At 42.5% G+C, this 17,462-nt stretch overlaps 1 protein-coding gene across 4 annotated transcripts in view; it reads right to left on the bottom strand.

Moving 5' to 3' along the window:
* LOC307231489 (cryptochrome-2-like) overlaps positions 1-17,462 on the bottom strand; it is a 76,115-nt gene that overhangs the window by 19,840 nt on the left and 38,813 nt on the right. For all 4 annotated transcript variants that reach the window (XM_080002223.1, XM_080002226.1, XM_080002225.1 and 1 more), the window contains 3 exons: positions 16,830-16,981; positions 15,114-15,316; positions 474-554 (listed from right to left, as the gene is read on the bottom strand). In XM_080002223.1, coding sequence (XP_079858349.1) covers positions 474-554; positions 15,114-15,316; positions 16,830-16,981 — 436 coding nt within the window. The remainder of the gene's footprint in view (positions 1-473; positions 555-15,113; positions 15,317-16,829; positions 16,982-17,462) is intronic.

Here is a 17,462-nt window from a genome sequence, read left to right as displayed (position 1 = left end):
AATGCTTGTATGTATATTTATGTGACAAATACAATATTGAAATGTTTGTCTCATACGTGGTGATTCTCCCCTTGTTGGAGAAGTAATGATGACTAGTTGTTCAGTGATCAAAAGAGGGGGATTAGTGGTGGTCATGTATAACATAAATACTGTGCTCTTGTCATCCCACAGGTCGTCCAAAGGACAGAGTTATTGCATGCGGTTCCTGATGATTAATAAAGAGTGACTTTGCAGGTTGAGAATTTGAACTCCACTTGCAGATTAACTCGGTCTTGGGTGTAATGTCATACAAATACCCTGTGTTATATGCCAAGCCTGCTGACAGCACAGGTAAAAAAGCAACAAGAAAAAAAGAACTTGCGGATATAATTTTCACCAGCCCCCAAAGTCACACAACAAGAAAAAAAAAACACTTCAATTTTCGAAATATCATGCATAACAAAGCAGTGTGGGTTTGTGTGTGTGTTTCTTACCGGACCCACTGCTGGTCTGGGACTCGTCAGTCAATGGTGGCTCCGCCTCTTCTTGGATCGTCGGCACAGAAGCAAGAAGACCTGATGTGTAGGAATACAACATGCACTGTAAATCCTTTAGCTGCTGTTTGGCTGAGGCGTGCAGTGCAGGGCTACTTTAGGGCTCAGTTTTTGAAACCATAAATTGGAGTTGGGCCATAAATGTTTGGCATCCTATTTAAAGCCATTTTATGTGCAAATAAAATCATACAAAGCCATATTCAAATATATTTTTGGGAGTAAGACAAAAATTTTGCCTTTTGTGCCTGGGAGGCCATGCGCATGCCCAAACTCTTGCATAATATTGGTGTCAGTCCACACTGTAACATTGCATTTACCAAACCATCTGTGGTTTGGTGAATTCCATCTGTGTGCTTGCACGGTTTGTTTCTTCGTTTTAATTCCTTGTTTGTCGTTGGTATGACCCCAGCGCTGCCAGGATGAGGGCAGACTATGCCATGGAGAGAGAGCGCAGCTCACCACATATTTTCATTGAGAGCAGTTCTCTTGCTTGTGTGTTCACCAAATAAACCTTGAGTTTATTTGTGCACAACCTTTTATGGTGTTGACAGGGTGACCACCTGTGCAAATCAACATGAAAGGCAGGCACATTCTGCTTAGGAATGCTTGGGATTAGCTGCTGCAACTGAAGCTAGGGTGGCTAGCTGTGGCAATAAACTCATTATTGCAATACCACGGTCACGTGACGTCACTGCAGGGTTGAACTCATTTATTGTCATCACCGCAAACCCGCACTGTCGCGCATTTCTAAAATCGCCACGAGCCGCCATATAAGTTGAAGCAACCTTTCTCGAAGGATAATTCGATTTTCCAGATTTCCTTTGTGTTTTTTGTATCTCAACGTATTTTCAAAGCCGAGTTTGATTAATAAATAGTAGATAAATGTTAAACCGTCGGGTTAAATATTCCCATAATATTACATGGGGGGAAACCGTTCACTTCGTTCACTTTGTTTCCTTTTAAATGACCATCCAGGTAAAGATCATCCCTCCATATTCCATGTGATGTGAAGTCACAATGTGAAACCGTTTTAATAGAGTTCAACCTTTAAATCGTATTGGTTTTACACACACCTCGTTACATTGTTGTGTAGGCGGCGTATATCAACAAAGAAGAAAAGCTAATGTCACTTCCGTAAACAGATGGTTAAAGCCTTTGCATTGCATTCTGGGAGCTGGCTAAATTAAGCCAAGTGTCGTGAAAACTTTGAGGGTGATTATCTCAGAAACACAGTTTGCCGCAACCTTGTCATTAACAAGCCATAGCTTTAAAAATATTTGCTCGATTTGCATAAGTGATGCCTTGTTTTGAAGCTCTAATTCAATTGTAAAAAAGGCTAACGGCACCAAATGTAACAAAAATCATAATCAAAATCATAAGAATCAAAATGTGGGTCACATATATACAAAACATTTTTGCATTTCATTTTTTTGCTGGTGAAAGTTACAATAGTGCGTATTGTGTGTGATATGAAATATTAACAATTAAAGCTGCAAGCGGCGATGACCGGGTCCTCAAAGTGCCAGTGTGTGCTGGATCTGGTAAATCGAATTGGAGAAGTCTGCGAAAGTACAGCGCATGAAAATGACCAAAAAGCGTCAAAAAAAGTCATGTAAACAGTGCCTTTTTTCCAACATGAAATTCAACACGTTGCTACGCCCATATTGTGTGATGAAAACAAAATATTTTAATAACTTTTAATGGTGAAGGTTTCTTCGATAAATCATCCGACAAAAGTACAAAGTATAAAAATGACAAAAAAGTGACAAAGATTTCACCTTTAATCCAATATGGCCGACTTTCTGTTGGGTTTCGGTCATGGCAGTTATATAGATTTTTCATTGTTTAGTGTTTTTCGAGTAATTCAACGCGTGGCCACGACCACATCGTGTGAAAACTAAATCTTTGAATAACTATTAATCCCCCAAGGTGTCTCATAGACATTCACCAAGTTTGAAGTCGATCAGATTAATCCCCAAGGAGGAGTTTGCCAAAGCACAAAACATAAAAAGTGCCCATAATATCACGAAAACACAGCTTTTGTTAGAACATGAAATTCAATGCTTTGCCACGCCAACATCGTGTGACGAAATCTAAATCTTTCAATAACTTTTAATCCCGAAGTTTGAAGTCAATCGGCAAAATGGCCTCGGAGGAGTTCGCATAAGTACAAAGCATGAACATGACTGGAAAGATGTTGCCATTGCTAAAGGGAGACGATGCCATTGCTAAAGGGATGTTGCAATTGCTAAAGGTGTATGTGAGGAGACAGGAGCATGCTGTGATCTTGCAAAAAGACGGAAGCGGAAAAGAGTAGTGAGTGCAGACCCAACATGGCGGCGCCCTGCTACACTAACTAACACACCGGCAGCTACCGCAGACAAAATTACCAAGCGAATTGCAAATAATATTTATATATATATAAAAAAAGGGAACACTGCGCGTAACCAAAGTGGAGGACCTCGAGGATTATATGGATTTTTTTTACAACGCATACGTGATGGAAGATGACCAGGACCACAATAATCCCGCGAATAGGAAGAAGACCGACTCAGCAACGGACACAGACAATCTCATACCGGGTACTGTAGAGGTGAGTGTCTTGAATGAGATTACAAGAAGCTGGACATGCTTGGTCCAATTCTCCGAGACATTACCGAGATCAAAGCCAGTCTTGATTTCCTGCACCACACGGTCGGCGAGATGCAAAAAGACAACGCAGATCTAAAAACCTGCGCGAAGCATCTCACAGCGGAGATGGAAGATGTAAAAAAATAAAATAAAATAATGACAGAGACTATCCTGGATATACAATCCAGAAGTATGCGGGACAACCTCATCTTTTCTGGGTTCCCAGAGAACAACACCCAGTCCCAGAAAATATGGTGAAATACTTGTGTGAGGAACCGTCCCCGCTCCATCATTGCTAAGTTTGAGCACTTCAAGCACAAAGAGCTGGTTAAAAGCAAAGGACGGGAGCTAAAAGGAACAGCGCTGGGTATGAACAATCAATTCCCCCGGGAGATCAATGACCGACCGAAGGTGCTGTATCCTGTCGGCAGAAGGGTAAACACGTAGCGATGGTTGTTGATAAACTATATATAAACAGTCTGATATACCGAGACTCCTCCACCACACCCTGGTTATTTTGATCATTATGTATGTATTATTGTAATTGTCGTTATTATATAGTGCAAGATGAAGGAATAGGCATGCTATCTATGTCAGGATTTAAAATATCGCTCACTCTCATCTCACCTTCCTAATTCCCCCTCCCTACTTCTCTCATCATCACACCTCCCTAATCCCTCTCTCCTTACTTCTATCAGTCTCACTCTATGATGTCTCTCACTTTATGTATGTCTAATCCGGCAATGTTCTGTGTTTATCTTTGTCTACTTGTCATGTGTTTGTGTAGTTATGTATCCCTACAAACTTCCCACAATACTATGGCAGTGAAAAGGAATGTAAAGGAGGAAATCCAAGATTTATCTATGGGAAAGCACGGAAATGGTAGTATAGCTATTGCCTTGGATGCACTGTGCAATCAGCCCCTAACTAACTTATATGACACCCATTACGTTTGTTAGGTGGAATGTGAGAGGCTTGGGCTCACCTGCTAAACGTAGCAAAATCCTAACTCACCTCACCAACATGAACCCCAGCTTCTGTCTACTGCAAGAAACCAACCTCACTGCATCTGAGCCCCTCAAACTCAAAGCAAAATGGGTTAATTAGATGTTTTCCGCATCATACAACTCAAAAAAAAGGTGTCTATATTGATCATCAAAATTATCTGATATCAAAATAAAACCACAATATCAGACCCAGAAGGACATTACATAATGATTAATGGGGTTTTAGGTAACATCAAATTAACCATAGCTAAAATGTATGAGGATGACCCAAATTTCTTTCACATATATTTTCTAAACTCTTAAGAATTCTCTGAATCAATTATTCTATTGGGAGGAGACTTCAACACAGTACTGGATCCAAATTTAGACCGTTCTCAAGCCAGAAATATTCACAAATCATGGCGTTCCTCGGACACTATAAAACAATATATGAGTGATCTTGCTCTTGGGGATTGTTGGCGATCAAATAACCCACATTCTAGAGAATACACAAAATATTCACCCACCCATCGACCTTTTCTTGACAAGTAACTCCGCACTGTCCAAAATCACTAATCGAGAAATCCACCCTATTGTAATTTCCGATCACGGGAGGATTATTTTCAACCTGATAAATGAAACAAACTGGAATCCTGCTGGCAGGTGGCGGTTTAACACCTCACTTTTGACAGATAAAGAATTTAACCATTTATTTTCCAGAGAATGGACTTCCTTCATTGAACCGAATGACTCCTCAGAAATATCACCATCCTGACTTTGGGAAACAGCTAAGGCAGTTCTAAGAGGTACTATTATTTAATTCTCCACTCACAAGAAAAAGAAAGGACAAGAACGCCAAAATAAACTCGAACAGCAACTAAAGGAGTTGCACTCCCAACAAGCCCACTCATCCTCTGAGCAAATAAATCAGCCCAGTGGACTTTTATAAACACTTCTGGCCACTTATCTCCCCATTATTCATCAGAATGGTTACAGAGGTCAAGTCAACCTCCACCATGCCTCCACACATGAATACTGCTCTTATTTCGGTTTTGCTCAAATCCAATAAGGACCCAACCCTCACCTCCAGTTACAGACCCAGAAGCCTTATTAATTGCGACCTTAAGATTATACCTAAAACACTAACCAACAGAACCGAAAAAGTAATTCCATTTATAATTCACCCAGACAAAACAGGCTTTGTCAAAGGCAGACACTCATCCAACAATATGCGTTTATTCAGTCTGATCAGCATATCTCAAAGGAACAACTTTAATACTATTATTGCCTCTTTGGATGCCGAAAAAGCATTTGACAGAGTCAAACTGTCTTTGAAAAATACTCTTTTCAATCCTCAACAAATTTGGCTTTGGAGAGTCCCTCATTCAATGGATCAGAATCCTCTACAACTCTCCACCTGTTTCTGTCGTCACCAATGGCTACAATTCACAGCGTTTCACTCTACAACGCGGCACAAGCAAAGGATGTCCGCTCTCCCCTTTACTATTCACCATCTTTATTGAACCCCTCGCGGCGGCCATCCATCAAAGCAGTATATTGTAGGCATACAAACAGGAAACTCTGTTCGCAAAATCAGTTTGTATGCAGACGATATCTTGTTGTACATACGGAACCCAATATCGTCCCAACCGGAGATGTTCAATCTTATATCTAAATTCTCAGCTTTTAGACTTTTTAATTAATTGGACTAAAACTACAGTCTTACCACTAAATGGGGGGGGACTGTAATGCTGCCACCCAGAAACTTCACTTAACCATCACAACAAGCAATATTAGATATCTTGGTATTGATATCTCCACCAATCTATCAGATTTGATTCCCCTTAACTTCACTCCATTGCTCAAATCCATTGAAGAAGACCTCATTCGATGGTACAACCTACCCATCTCACTAATTGGTATGATAGCAGCAGTGAAAATGAATATACTTCCAAAAATAAACTATATACAGTGGGGCAAAAAAGTATTTAGTCAGCCACCAATTGTGCATGTTCTCCCACTTAAAAAGATGAGAGAGGCCTGTTATTTTCATCATATGTACACCTCAACTATGAGAGACAAAATGAGAAAAAGAAAATCCAGAAAATCCCATTGTCTGATTTTTAAAGAATTTATTTGCAAATTATGGTAGAAAATAAGTATTTGGTCAATAACAAAAGTTCATCTCAATACTTTGTTATATACTCTTTGTTTGCAATGACAGAGGTCAAACGTTTTCTGTAAGTCTTCACAAGGTTTTCACACACTGTTGCTGGTATTTTGGCCCATTCCTCCATGCAGATCTCCTCTAGAGCAGTGATGTTATGGGGCTGTCGCAAGGCAACAGGGACTTTCAACTCCCTCCAAAGATTTTCTAAGGGGTTGAGATCTGGAGACTGGCTAGGCCACTCCAGGACCTTGAAATGCTTCTTACGAAGCCACTCCTTCGTTGCCCGGGCGGTGTGTTTGGGATCATTGTCATGCTGAAAGACCCAGCCACGTTTCATCTTTAATGCCCTTGCTGATGGAAGGAGGTTTTCACTCAAAATCTCACGATACATGGCCCCATTCATTCTTTCCTTTACACGGATCAGTCGTCCTGGTCCCTTTGCAGAAAAACAGCCCCAAAGCATGATGTTTCCACCCCCATGCTTCACAGAAGGTATGGTGTTCTTTGGATGCAACTCAGCTTTCTTTCTCCTCCAAACACGACAAGTTGAGTTTTTACCAAAAAGTTCTATTTTGGTTTCATCTGACCATATGACATTCTCCCAATCCTCTTCTGGATCATCCAAATGCTCTCTAGCAAACTTCAGACGGGCCTGGACATGTACTGGCTTAAGCAGGGGGACACGTCTGGCACTGCAGGATTTGGGTCCCTGGCGGCGTAGTGTGTTACTGATGGTAGCCTTTGTTACTTTGGTCCCAGCTCTCTGCAGGTCATTCACTAGGTCCCCCCGTGTGGTTCTGGGATGTTTGCTCACCGTTCTTGTGATCATTTTGACCCCACAGGGTGAGATCTTGCGTGGAGCCCCAGATCGAGGGAGATTATCAGTGGTCTTGTATGTCTTCCATTTTCTAATAATTGCTCCCACAGTTGATTTCTTCACAACAAGCTGCTTACCTATTGCAGGTTCAGTCTTCCCAGCCTGGTGCAGGTCTACAATTTTGTTTCTGGTGTCCTTTGACACCTCTTTAGTCTTGGCCATAGTGGAATTTGGAGTGTGACTGTTTGAGGTTGTGGACAGGTGTCTTTTATACTGATAACGAGTTCAAACAGGTGCCATTAATACAGGTAACGAGTGGAGGACAGAGGAGCCTCTTAAAGAAAAAGTTACAGGTCTGTGAAAGCCAGAAATCTTGCTTGTTTGTAGGTGACCAAATACTTATTTTACCGAGGAATTTACCAATTAATTCATTAAAAATTGTACAATGTGATTATCTGATTCTTTCCCCATATTCTGTGTCTCATAATCGAAGTGTACCTATGATGAAAATTACAGGCCTCTCTCATCTTTTTAAGTGGGAGAACTTGCACAATTGGTGGCTGACTAAATACTTTTTTGCCCCACTGTATTTTCAATGACCCCAGTGAACCAACAGTACATTGGTTCAATACTCTAGACTCAATAGTCAACAAATTTTATTGGAAATACAAGAAACCGAGAATAAAACTAGCAACACTAGACAAAAACAAAGACTGTGGAGGCCTAGAAGCCCCAAACTTTAGATACTACTATCTAGCAAAACATCTTCAATTTATAATTAAATGGTTAATACCAGAGCAACAATTGGCCTATTGATGGCAAGACATTGAACAATCTGAATGTCAGGAGTAATCATTATCCGATCTCCCATTCCTTACTGAATCGATAAGGAAACATAATTGCTTTAAAAACCCATTTATCGCAACAACTCTGTCAGCCTGGTGGAGATTCCTCAAACTCAGTGGACACACTGTCTCCAAACAAATTCACGCCAATCTGGCACAACCCAGATTTACTGGTTAAAAACAGACCAATAATCTTTAGGTCTTGAAAAAGACAAGGAATTACTCACTCATATCGGTCACTTGAAAAATCCCTTTTCCAGAATATACAAACTTTTATTAAAAACAAATTACACCTTATCTTTACCTACAATAAAATCGGAAAGAGACCTTGCTGTCCCCACTGATATCAACCTGTGGAAGCTTATTTGCAACAACACCTTTTCTATGACCCGCAACTCCAAAGTGCCACTCATCCATTATATGATTTTGCACAGAGCCCATATCATGGAACACAAAATGTTCAAAATGGGTTTTGTGGATGCAGACATTTGCTCTCAGTGTTCCCTTGATACCAGAGATGACTACTTTCATGCCTTCTAACTCTGCCCACCTATCCTTGCATTCTGGACCAACATCACCAAGAAGCTATAAACCCTTCTGGGTCGCAGCATTCCAGTCTCCCCGTCTATATGTCTTCTCAGTGACTGAAACACCACCAACCCATTTTGATCGCCTTAACAATTGTCAAGAAAACAATATTACTCAATTGGAAAAAGAGATAATCTCACCACATCCCAATGGTTGCAATTATAAATAGATTACATCTCAATGGAAAAACTATTGCCAATATCCAAAAAAAATGTTGATTCATTTCATGAAATATGGGCTCACATTAGCTTAGAACACATACACTCGCACATCAATCCTACTCTGAAAAACCCTCCATCGGTCTAGGGTCTGCGGGGCAGGAGGGGTGCGAGTGATTCGGGTTCAACTTGCGTGAAGGACTTGCACCCCCAACCCCGGAATTTTAACTTCAATTACCAACAGCACACATTAAGCACTGGGTTTTTTTTCCCCAGGGTGGCCGGTCGCTGGCGGGTCGGTGTAGGGGCATGGTTGGCAGGGGGGCGGTCGGGTGGGCCCCCCCCCCGGCCCCCCGGCCTGGCTGGAGTCCTGACGCTTTGGGCCTGGTGGCTTGGGATGTGCTGCGACCTGGCGGGGCTGCGGAGAGCACCAGGGGGGACGGCTTTCCGTTGTGGGTGTGGGTTGGGGTGTGGCTGTTGGCCTTTTGCTTCTGCGGCGCGGCTTCCCTGTGGCGGGGGCCCCCGGGTGCTGGGGGTGGCAGAGGGCCTGTATACCTGGCGGCCTGCCGGCATCCGCCGGGGGGTGGGTGGGGTGTAACATCGAGGTGCCCCACGCTGCTACGTGAATGGACACTTGGCACTCATGCCGGGTGGGGCGTCTGGTCAGCTGCAGTGGGGCGGGCCTTCCCCTTATGCAGGGCGTGGGCCGTGGGTTCTGTGCCTGCACCTAGGGGTTGGTTGTATACAGTATGTGCGCCCTTGGGGTGCGGGGTCTCCTCGTGCTCCCTAGGACTGGGTCATGCCCTCGGGGCTGGGCGTGGGGGTTGCTCCACGGCCGTCTGGCTTCTCTGGGGGCCCGGGCCTCCTTCTGTGGCCGCAGGGCACGGTACTTGGGGCCTTCCTGCAGCCATAGGGTGTCTACGGGGCTGCGGAGTGGGGGGGGGGGGGGGGCTTCAGGCCCCCTTCCGCTGCTTGGAGGCGCCGCGACATACTACTGACCTTCTACACCAGTACCAGTACAAGACCAAGTCATGTACACTCACCGGTGGACATCTTACACACACACACACACACACACACACACACACACACACACACACACACACACACACACACACACACACACACACACACACACACACACACACACACACACACCCCCCCCCCCCCTCCTTTCCCCCCTCCTTTACTGCCATAATTATGACAGGAAGAAGGCCAATTGACCAATTGTAGTTCCAGTTTTCCTGGACCTAATTCACTGTTTTTCAATACATGTTGTCATCCAATGTTTATGTTTTTGTGTAAATGTTGTTTGTTTCTATGTTTATTTGTCTCACCCATGGTGATTCTCCCCCTCTTGCAGTAGTGATCAGTTGTTTATAGAGCTAAACATGATAAATAGTTCTCCAAAGAGGCGGGTTGGTGGTGGCTCTCTGTAACAAAAAACTGTGTTCTTGTCATTCTACAGGTCATCCACAGGACAGTGGAGTTATTGCAGCAGTTCTTGATGCAGAGTTGCATTGCAGTTTGAGAACTTGAACTCCACTTGCAGACAAACTCTGTCCTGGATGCAATGGCATATAAATACTCTATGTTGTATGCCCAGCACAGGTTAAAAAAAAAAAAAAAGAAAATGACTGGAAAATGACTAAAACTATTTTTTCCAATAGGGCCGACTTCCTGTAGGGTGTCGGTGATGGCGGCAATATAATTTTTTTTTTAAGTCTGGTGATATAAGTGTACCGAATTTCGGGAGTTTTCATGGTAAAAAGTGAAAAGGTTTAATTTTTTTTTTTTATTTTGGACACGTGTATAGGAGAGATGAGAGTTAAATTGGGAGAGGATGCTGAGGATGGAGCTGCCAGGCAAGAGGAAAAGAGGAAGGCCAAAGAGAGGGTTTATGGATGTGGTGAGGGAAGACATGCAGGCGGTTGGTGTAAGGGAGGAAGATACGCAGAAAAGAAGGTATTGGAGGCAGATAATCCGCTGTGGCGACCTCTAATGGGAGCATCTGAAAGAAGAAGAAGAAGAAGGGCGTGGTCGGCCATTTTGCTACGGCCATGTACGGGACCGTTTTGTGAGTTTAAGTTTTTTAAGGCCCCCAAAAAGCCAACGCATTTTGGCTGAAGAACAAGAAGAGCAAGAAGAATTAAAGCTGCAAGCAGCGATGTCGTCAAAGTGCAAGTGTCGGCGGGACCCGGTAAATCAGATCGGAGGAGCCCGCGAAAGTACGGAGCATGAAAATGAACAAAAAGCTTAAAAAAAGTCACATAAACAGTGACTTTTTTCCCAACATGAATCTTAACGTTTCGCTACGCCCATGCAGCGTGACGAAAACAAAATATTTTGTTAACTTTTGATGGTGAAGATGTCTAGTAGACACTCACCAAGTTTGAAGTAAATCTGCTAAATCGTCTAGGAGGAGTTCACAAAAGTACAAAGCATAAAAATTATGAGAAAGTGACTAAAATTGCATGGTCATCGTCACGGTCATGGCGGTAATATTTACTTTTTTACGTCTGGTGATGTGACATGCGTACCGAGATTCGTTGGCGAGGCATTCAGTTGGTGTTATTCCTCTCTCCATCCATTCTTGGGCTCGGGTGTTGAGTTGGTGCCATTCAACACTCCAGATGTTGGTCCGTGCCGTTTCTTTGGTGGACCTGAGAAGGGGGACTGTGTGCAGGAAACTGGCTCTGGATTTCAGTCTGGATGGGGGTGCAGTGTGTCCGTACAGGGGGGGCCTCATGTCAGACTCCTGTGCTCTCCGCTCATCTTGGGTGACGATGGACCGTCTGATGTGAGGGGGGGCAATGCCGGCTAGTGCATAGAGGCACGGGACTGGCATTGTCTTAATGCAGCCTGTGAAAATGCGGCATGTGTCGTTGAGGGCCGTGTCCACCAGTTTGGTGTGGTGGGAGTGGGTCCAGCTTGAACATGCATACTCAGCTGTGGAGAAGCACAGGGCTAGGGCCGTTGCACGGATGGTTGGTGGATCAGCGCCCCATTTTAGGACCCATAGAATAGGAAAAGACACACCGGGCCTGACGAGTGTGCAAAGTTTCGTGATTTTCAAGTTTCTTAAGGCCTCAAAAGTCACGTAAACAATGTATTTTTTCCAACATGAAATTCAACACGTTGCCACGCCCATATCGTGTGACAAAAACTAAATCTTTTAATAACTTAATCCCCAAAGTGTCCTGTAGACACTCGCCAAGTTTAAAGTCGACCCGATAAATCCCCTCGGAGAAGTTTGCGAAAGTACAGAGCATGAAAATGACTGGAAAAGTGACTAAAACTACACATTTAATCCAATATGGCCAACTTCCTGTAGGGTGTCGGTCATGGCGGCAATATCATTTTTTTTTTTTTTTTCTAGTGAAATAAGTGTACTGCATTTTGTGAGTTTTCATGGTAAAAAGTGAATAGGTTTGATCTTTTTTTTTTATTTTAAAGAGGGCGTGTCGGCCATTTTGCCTCGCCCTTTTTAAGGCCCCCAAAAAGACAACGCATTTTGGCTGAAGAACAATAAGAATTAAAGCTGCAAGCCGCGATGACTGGGTCCTCAAAGTGAATGTGTCTATGGGACCCGGTAAATCGGATCGGAGGAGTCTGTGAAAGTACAGAGCATGAAAATGACCGAAAAGCGTCAAAAAAGTCACGTAAACAGTGCCTTTTTCCCAAAATGAATTTCAACGCGTTGCGACTTCGAAATTTTGAAGAGGGCATGGTCGGCCATTTTGCCACGCCCATGCACTGGACCCTCATAAATTTGATGGGGGGACCGGGAATAACGTGTGTGCAGAGTTTTGTGAGTTTCAGAGATTTTCCTAAGGCCCTCGAAAAGCCAACACAATTTGGCTTAAAAAGAAGAAAAAACAGAGCAATAACAATAGGATCCTCACCCTACATTCTGGAGATGAGGACCCTTATAAAAGCTGCAAGCAGCGATGACCAGGTCCTCAAAGTGAAGTGCAAGTAACGGCGGGACCCGATAAATCGTCTAGGACAGGGGTCGGCAACTTTCAGCATTAAAAGAGCCATTTGGGCGTGATTCCCACCAAATAAAACCCACCTGGAGCCGCAAAACCCATTTGACCGCTATAATGAAGATAAAACTATACTGTATATCCGGTGTTATTACACTTGTGCTATGTACTGTATATAAGACCTGTAGTTTGTTCCATTTATGAAATAAAAGAACTACAAACTGATAAAGACTCATTTTTTTCTGTGCTTGAGACAGCAAAACACAATTCTTTTGAACTCTAAAAAAAAAAAAAAAAAAGAATACTGGCACTTATCATTTTTCTTTGAAATAAAATACAAAATGCAGGTCCTTCACTTATTTGTGGATTTGAAAAAAAGAAATATTCACTTAAATTATAAGGGGCAAAAAAAATCGTAGTTTATGTTTTATCACGACTTAAGTCTATTTTAGTGCGCCGTCATCCGCGACTATTTCCTCAGTCGCGTGCCACAGTCAACCATCGACCTGAATATGAAACACAACTACATCAATTCAGGGTCCAATATTTATATCTATATTTGCAAAATCAATAGCTCGTTTCTCTCACCTGATTAATGTGATTTCTGCCCCTGAACTTCACCACAGAGCTTCTACATATCCGGGCTGTATGATGTAACTTTGAGCTTCAGCTGTCATCAGTGAATCACGACCGATTTCTGCTTTTAATGAAGTTCATAGTGGAAAACACTTGCTCGCACAAGTATGTTGATCCAAAGATGGACAGGACACCAAATGCGTACTTGTTCATGTTCAAATAGGTGTCAGGAATGGCATTCCATGTCTCGATTCCACTCCGCATTCCATGAAACTAACTTTAACGTTCTATTTTCCCCAGAAACTTTTCCTGTTTTGGATATATCCATGGTTAGCTTACCAGGGTTCGAGAGCTCAAAATAAGTCACCAGCCTGTCGGCAACAGGCGCATACAAGGTGCGACGCATATTTTGATCAACAAAATATTAAAACACGTTTTATTTCAATGCTACAAGTTCAAATCTCCAGAATCATAACTATTACATTAAAAAAATTAACTAAATAGAATAAAATTTATTTAAATTAAATAGCCATTATTTATTCACACTATTTTCTCAAAGCCACAGGGAGCCACAGCAGAGGGATGAAAGAGCCACATGTGGCTCTGGAGCCACGGGTTGCCGACCCCTGGTCTAGGAGGAGTTCGCGAAGTAAAAAGCATAAAAATGACCAAAAAGTGAGGAAAATTCTATATGACTTCCTGTTGGGTTTCGGTCATGGCGGCAATATATATATTTTTCATGGAAAAAAGGGAACAGGTTGTGGTCGGCAAATTCTCCACACCCATGCACGGGATCAACATAATATCGATGGGGAAACCGTGACTAACGTGTGTGCAAAGTTTTGTGAGTTTTTGAGTTTCTTAAGGCCCCCAAAAAGCCGATTCAATTTGGCTGAAGAAGAAGAAGAATAAACAGAGCAATAAGAATAGGATCCTCATCCTACATTCTGTAGATGAGGACCCTAACAAGGAGAAGAATAAACAGAGCAATAACAATTGGATCCTGATCCTACATTCTGTAGATGAGGACCCTAATAAACAGAACAATAACAATAGGATCCTTATCATATATTCTGTAGATGAGGACCCTAATAATAATTAATTGTTTAGTTATCATTGTTGACTGTCTTCCATCCTATTTTCAAGGCCTTCTGGAGAAACAAAACTTTTCAGTTGCTTCGCTCATCACTTCAGCTTTGCACGCCACGTGCAAGGGTAAGGGACAGACCCTTAAACATACGGGAGACTTCTTTAGTATGTCTGATTATTATTATTTACTTCTAGGGCTCTACTCGACTTAGAATTATATCAGTCAAATCAAATTTCGCTGTTCAATGTGCAGTGTGCACGGAGGAACAGCTGTGTCCCATCCCCGTTCCTCCAAATAAAACAACTAAAAACACGCTGTATTTAGTTTTTTATTTGGATGAACGGGGCACCGCTCTCCACGATCGGGGCACACGGAAAGCCGTCTCCGGAGGCTTCACACTTATGAATATATATTTGTGATTCCCCTTATTTATAATTGCTCATTGAAATGTTATACCTGTACATTTTTTTAAAGCTTCTATCTGTTTTATCCTGTTATTGTAATACACACCCCCGTTGGTAAACCGTAATACCGCGGTGATACTTTCATAATTCATACCGTCACAGCCCTACCTGAAGCATGCACAAAATTAAGGGGCTCATAGATTCATGTTACACAAATAATTCGCAATTGCCCTCGGGGGATAAATCAAGTATCTATCTAACTAAAGCAAGACTAACTAGATAGAAAAGGTAGTAGAGTTGTGTGAATGAGGCCTAGTTTGACTTACTGAGCCCTCGGTAATGGGACAGCTGCTGGTAGACCTGCTTCATCCGTTCTATGTTGAGCCTGCTGCCCTCGGCATGGTTGATCATAGGTTTGGGGTAGTCAACACCCACCACACAGTTCGCCACCCTCTGGATGGATTCAGGGGCATTCCAGGGCTCGTAGATGTAGCGGTTCGGGTAATCTTTCAAAATGGGGATGTATCGCCTGACGGGAAAATAAAGCAAAACACATGAATTCTAGAATTACTTTAGATGCTGACTATTTAGAAGCAGTGGTCAGCTCCTGCATGGCACCCGGGGACCAATTCCTGAGATAGAGCCAATGCCACTCCTGCCTGGAGTGTGAATCCATGTGAACATGGAGAAAACATGCCAACAACAGAAAGGTTATGCATGCTATCATGTTGCCAAATAACTACCACAAATCAATAAAATCATTATTTATGGTCGGTCTTAGCCACATGTTGTTGGGCCACACTTTGGGCCACATTGTTAGGCCAAAAATGTTGTGTGCAGGGGATCCTGCGACAAGATGACCTTGTTTTTGCATTTTCACACGGCTTACAATGAACAATGAAAATTTATGTTGAGTCCAATCTCCCTTCATTATCCGAGTATTGCGAGTCAAACGGTTCTTTTCAGCTTCAGAAACATCAGACATCAGTTTGATGTGCATTGCTTGGTGGATCTCTATGTTTAGCCTATGTGGCTTGCGACACGCACACTTCTTGGCTTGCGACAAACATTTCATTTGCATAGCGCTTTTATCAATGCTCAAAGAAACTTTTCTTTATGAATTGTTTTATTTAATGTGATTTTAATGTTAACAGTGAACAGGGTTAGGCTAACCCTTAGGCTAACCCTAACCCTACACAGTCAACACATATAGGCATACGTTACTATAAAAATGTAAAGACACAATTCTGTTTTATTATTCAAGAAATTGTGTTTTGGGTAATACAGTGAGCAGCATAGTCTAGTCTCAGTTAATCAGGGGAGGATCTAGGTTAGCCATTTAACCCTAGAATAACCTCCCATGAAATGATTTTACCGGCTGGTAGAATCAAATAAATAGGTAATCCGTCTTCAAGCAGCTTGCTGGCATTTAGATTACTTGTTTCACCAACGGCTTTCACATACATCTTATACACACACACTGCTCTCACCTCTCCCTCACCTAATCACTCTAATATTTTCTCATGTTAAAGCTCCGGAGCGCAACATTCTAACACTTGACCACGTTGCTATTCTATAGTCAAGGGATTTTCTCAAGATCAGGATATCTGACAGAAACAAAGACTCGACGACTCGATTTACAATGTCTATCATCTACAGTCTACGCACATAAGTCACGACATTAGAGTGAGCGCTGACTGCCAGATCATTAAAACAATTAAATAGTTTAAACGAGTAACTGTTAAGTTTTGTCATTGGCAAAAATAATTATTTCAAATAATGTTTTTTTCCACAATAGGAAAATATCTCTTGATGTTGATTTGTAGACAGTAGCCTGTGTGCCGGGGCTGAGCCCCTGATATCTCTGGTGCAATTTTATGCCTGGATATAAAAATAATCAATTAGTCATCATAATTTGGTTGACAAATAATTTTCCTTTTTTTACGTGTCACATTTTTACATCAACCTTTGGAGTTGTGGCTGGGCATTAGCGTTAAAGCCTTTACAGTTAACAATATGGGGGTTCAGAGTGTGAAACTAACCTGATGTAGTCCCCTGATGGATCAGTGCGCCGTCCGAAGCCAACGGGACAATAGCAGTGGAAGAACTGCTGGAAGAAGGCACTGCAGGACAGCCACATCCAGCTGCCAGAATTCACACTCCAATCTGCATCCAATAGCAGTTCCTCAAACACCTAGATTCATACAGAGACAGGCAATATAAGTAAATTCGTCCAATATTCTTGCTTTAATCAGAGATGTTAAAACTAGGGAAGTCTAACTGAACCACACCAGCTGTGGCAGTAAAGAACATGTGACCCACAGCAGATTTTAGGTACTTTTGGTGCCGTTTGACTTTTCTTTCACGTCATCTGAAAATGGAGAATCGGAGCTTTAAAACAAGGTGTCACTTGTGTGAATGAAGCAAATATTTTTAAAGCCATTACTTGTTAATTACGAGGGTGTGGCAAACTGTGATAATCACCCTCAAAGTTTTGCCCACACTTGGCTTCATTCAGCCAGCTCCCAGAATGCAGATGGTTAGAGGACCAATAGAGCCACATGACACCATGTGAACGGGGACTGGACACCCTGCTGAATCGGGCAATCTCTGCATTGTTCTTGTGTTTAGAGGGAATGTTGAACAGCGCCACCGACACACATCTTTTTTTTTAA

Source organism: Zeus faber (genome assembly GCF_960531495.2).
Source record: "Zeus faber genome assembly, chromosome: 6".
Classification (NCBI taxonomy): Eukaryota; Metazoa; Chordata; class Actinopteri; order Zeiformes; family Zeidae; genus Zeus; species Zeus faber.
The sequence above is the reverse complement of the archived record's forward strand: the minus strand, read 5'-3'. Positions and strand labels throughout refer to the sequence as shown.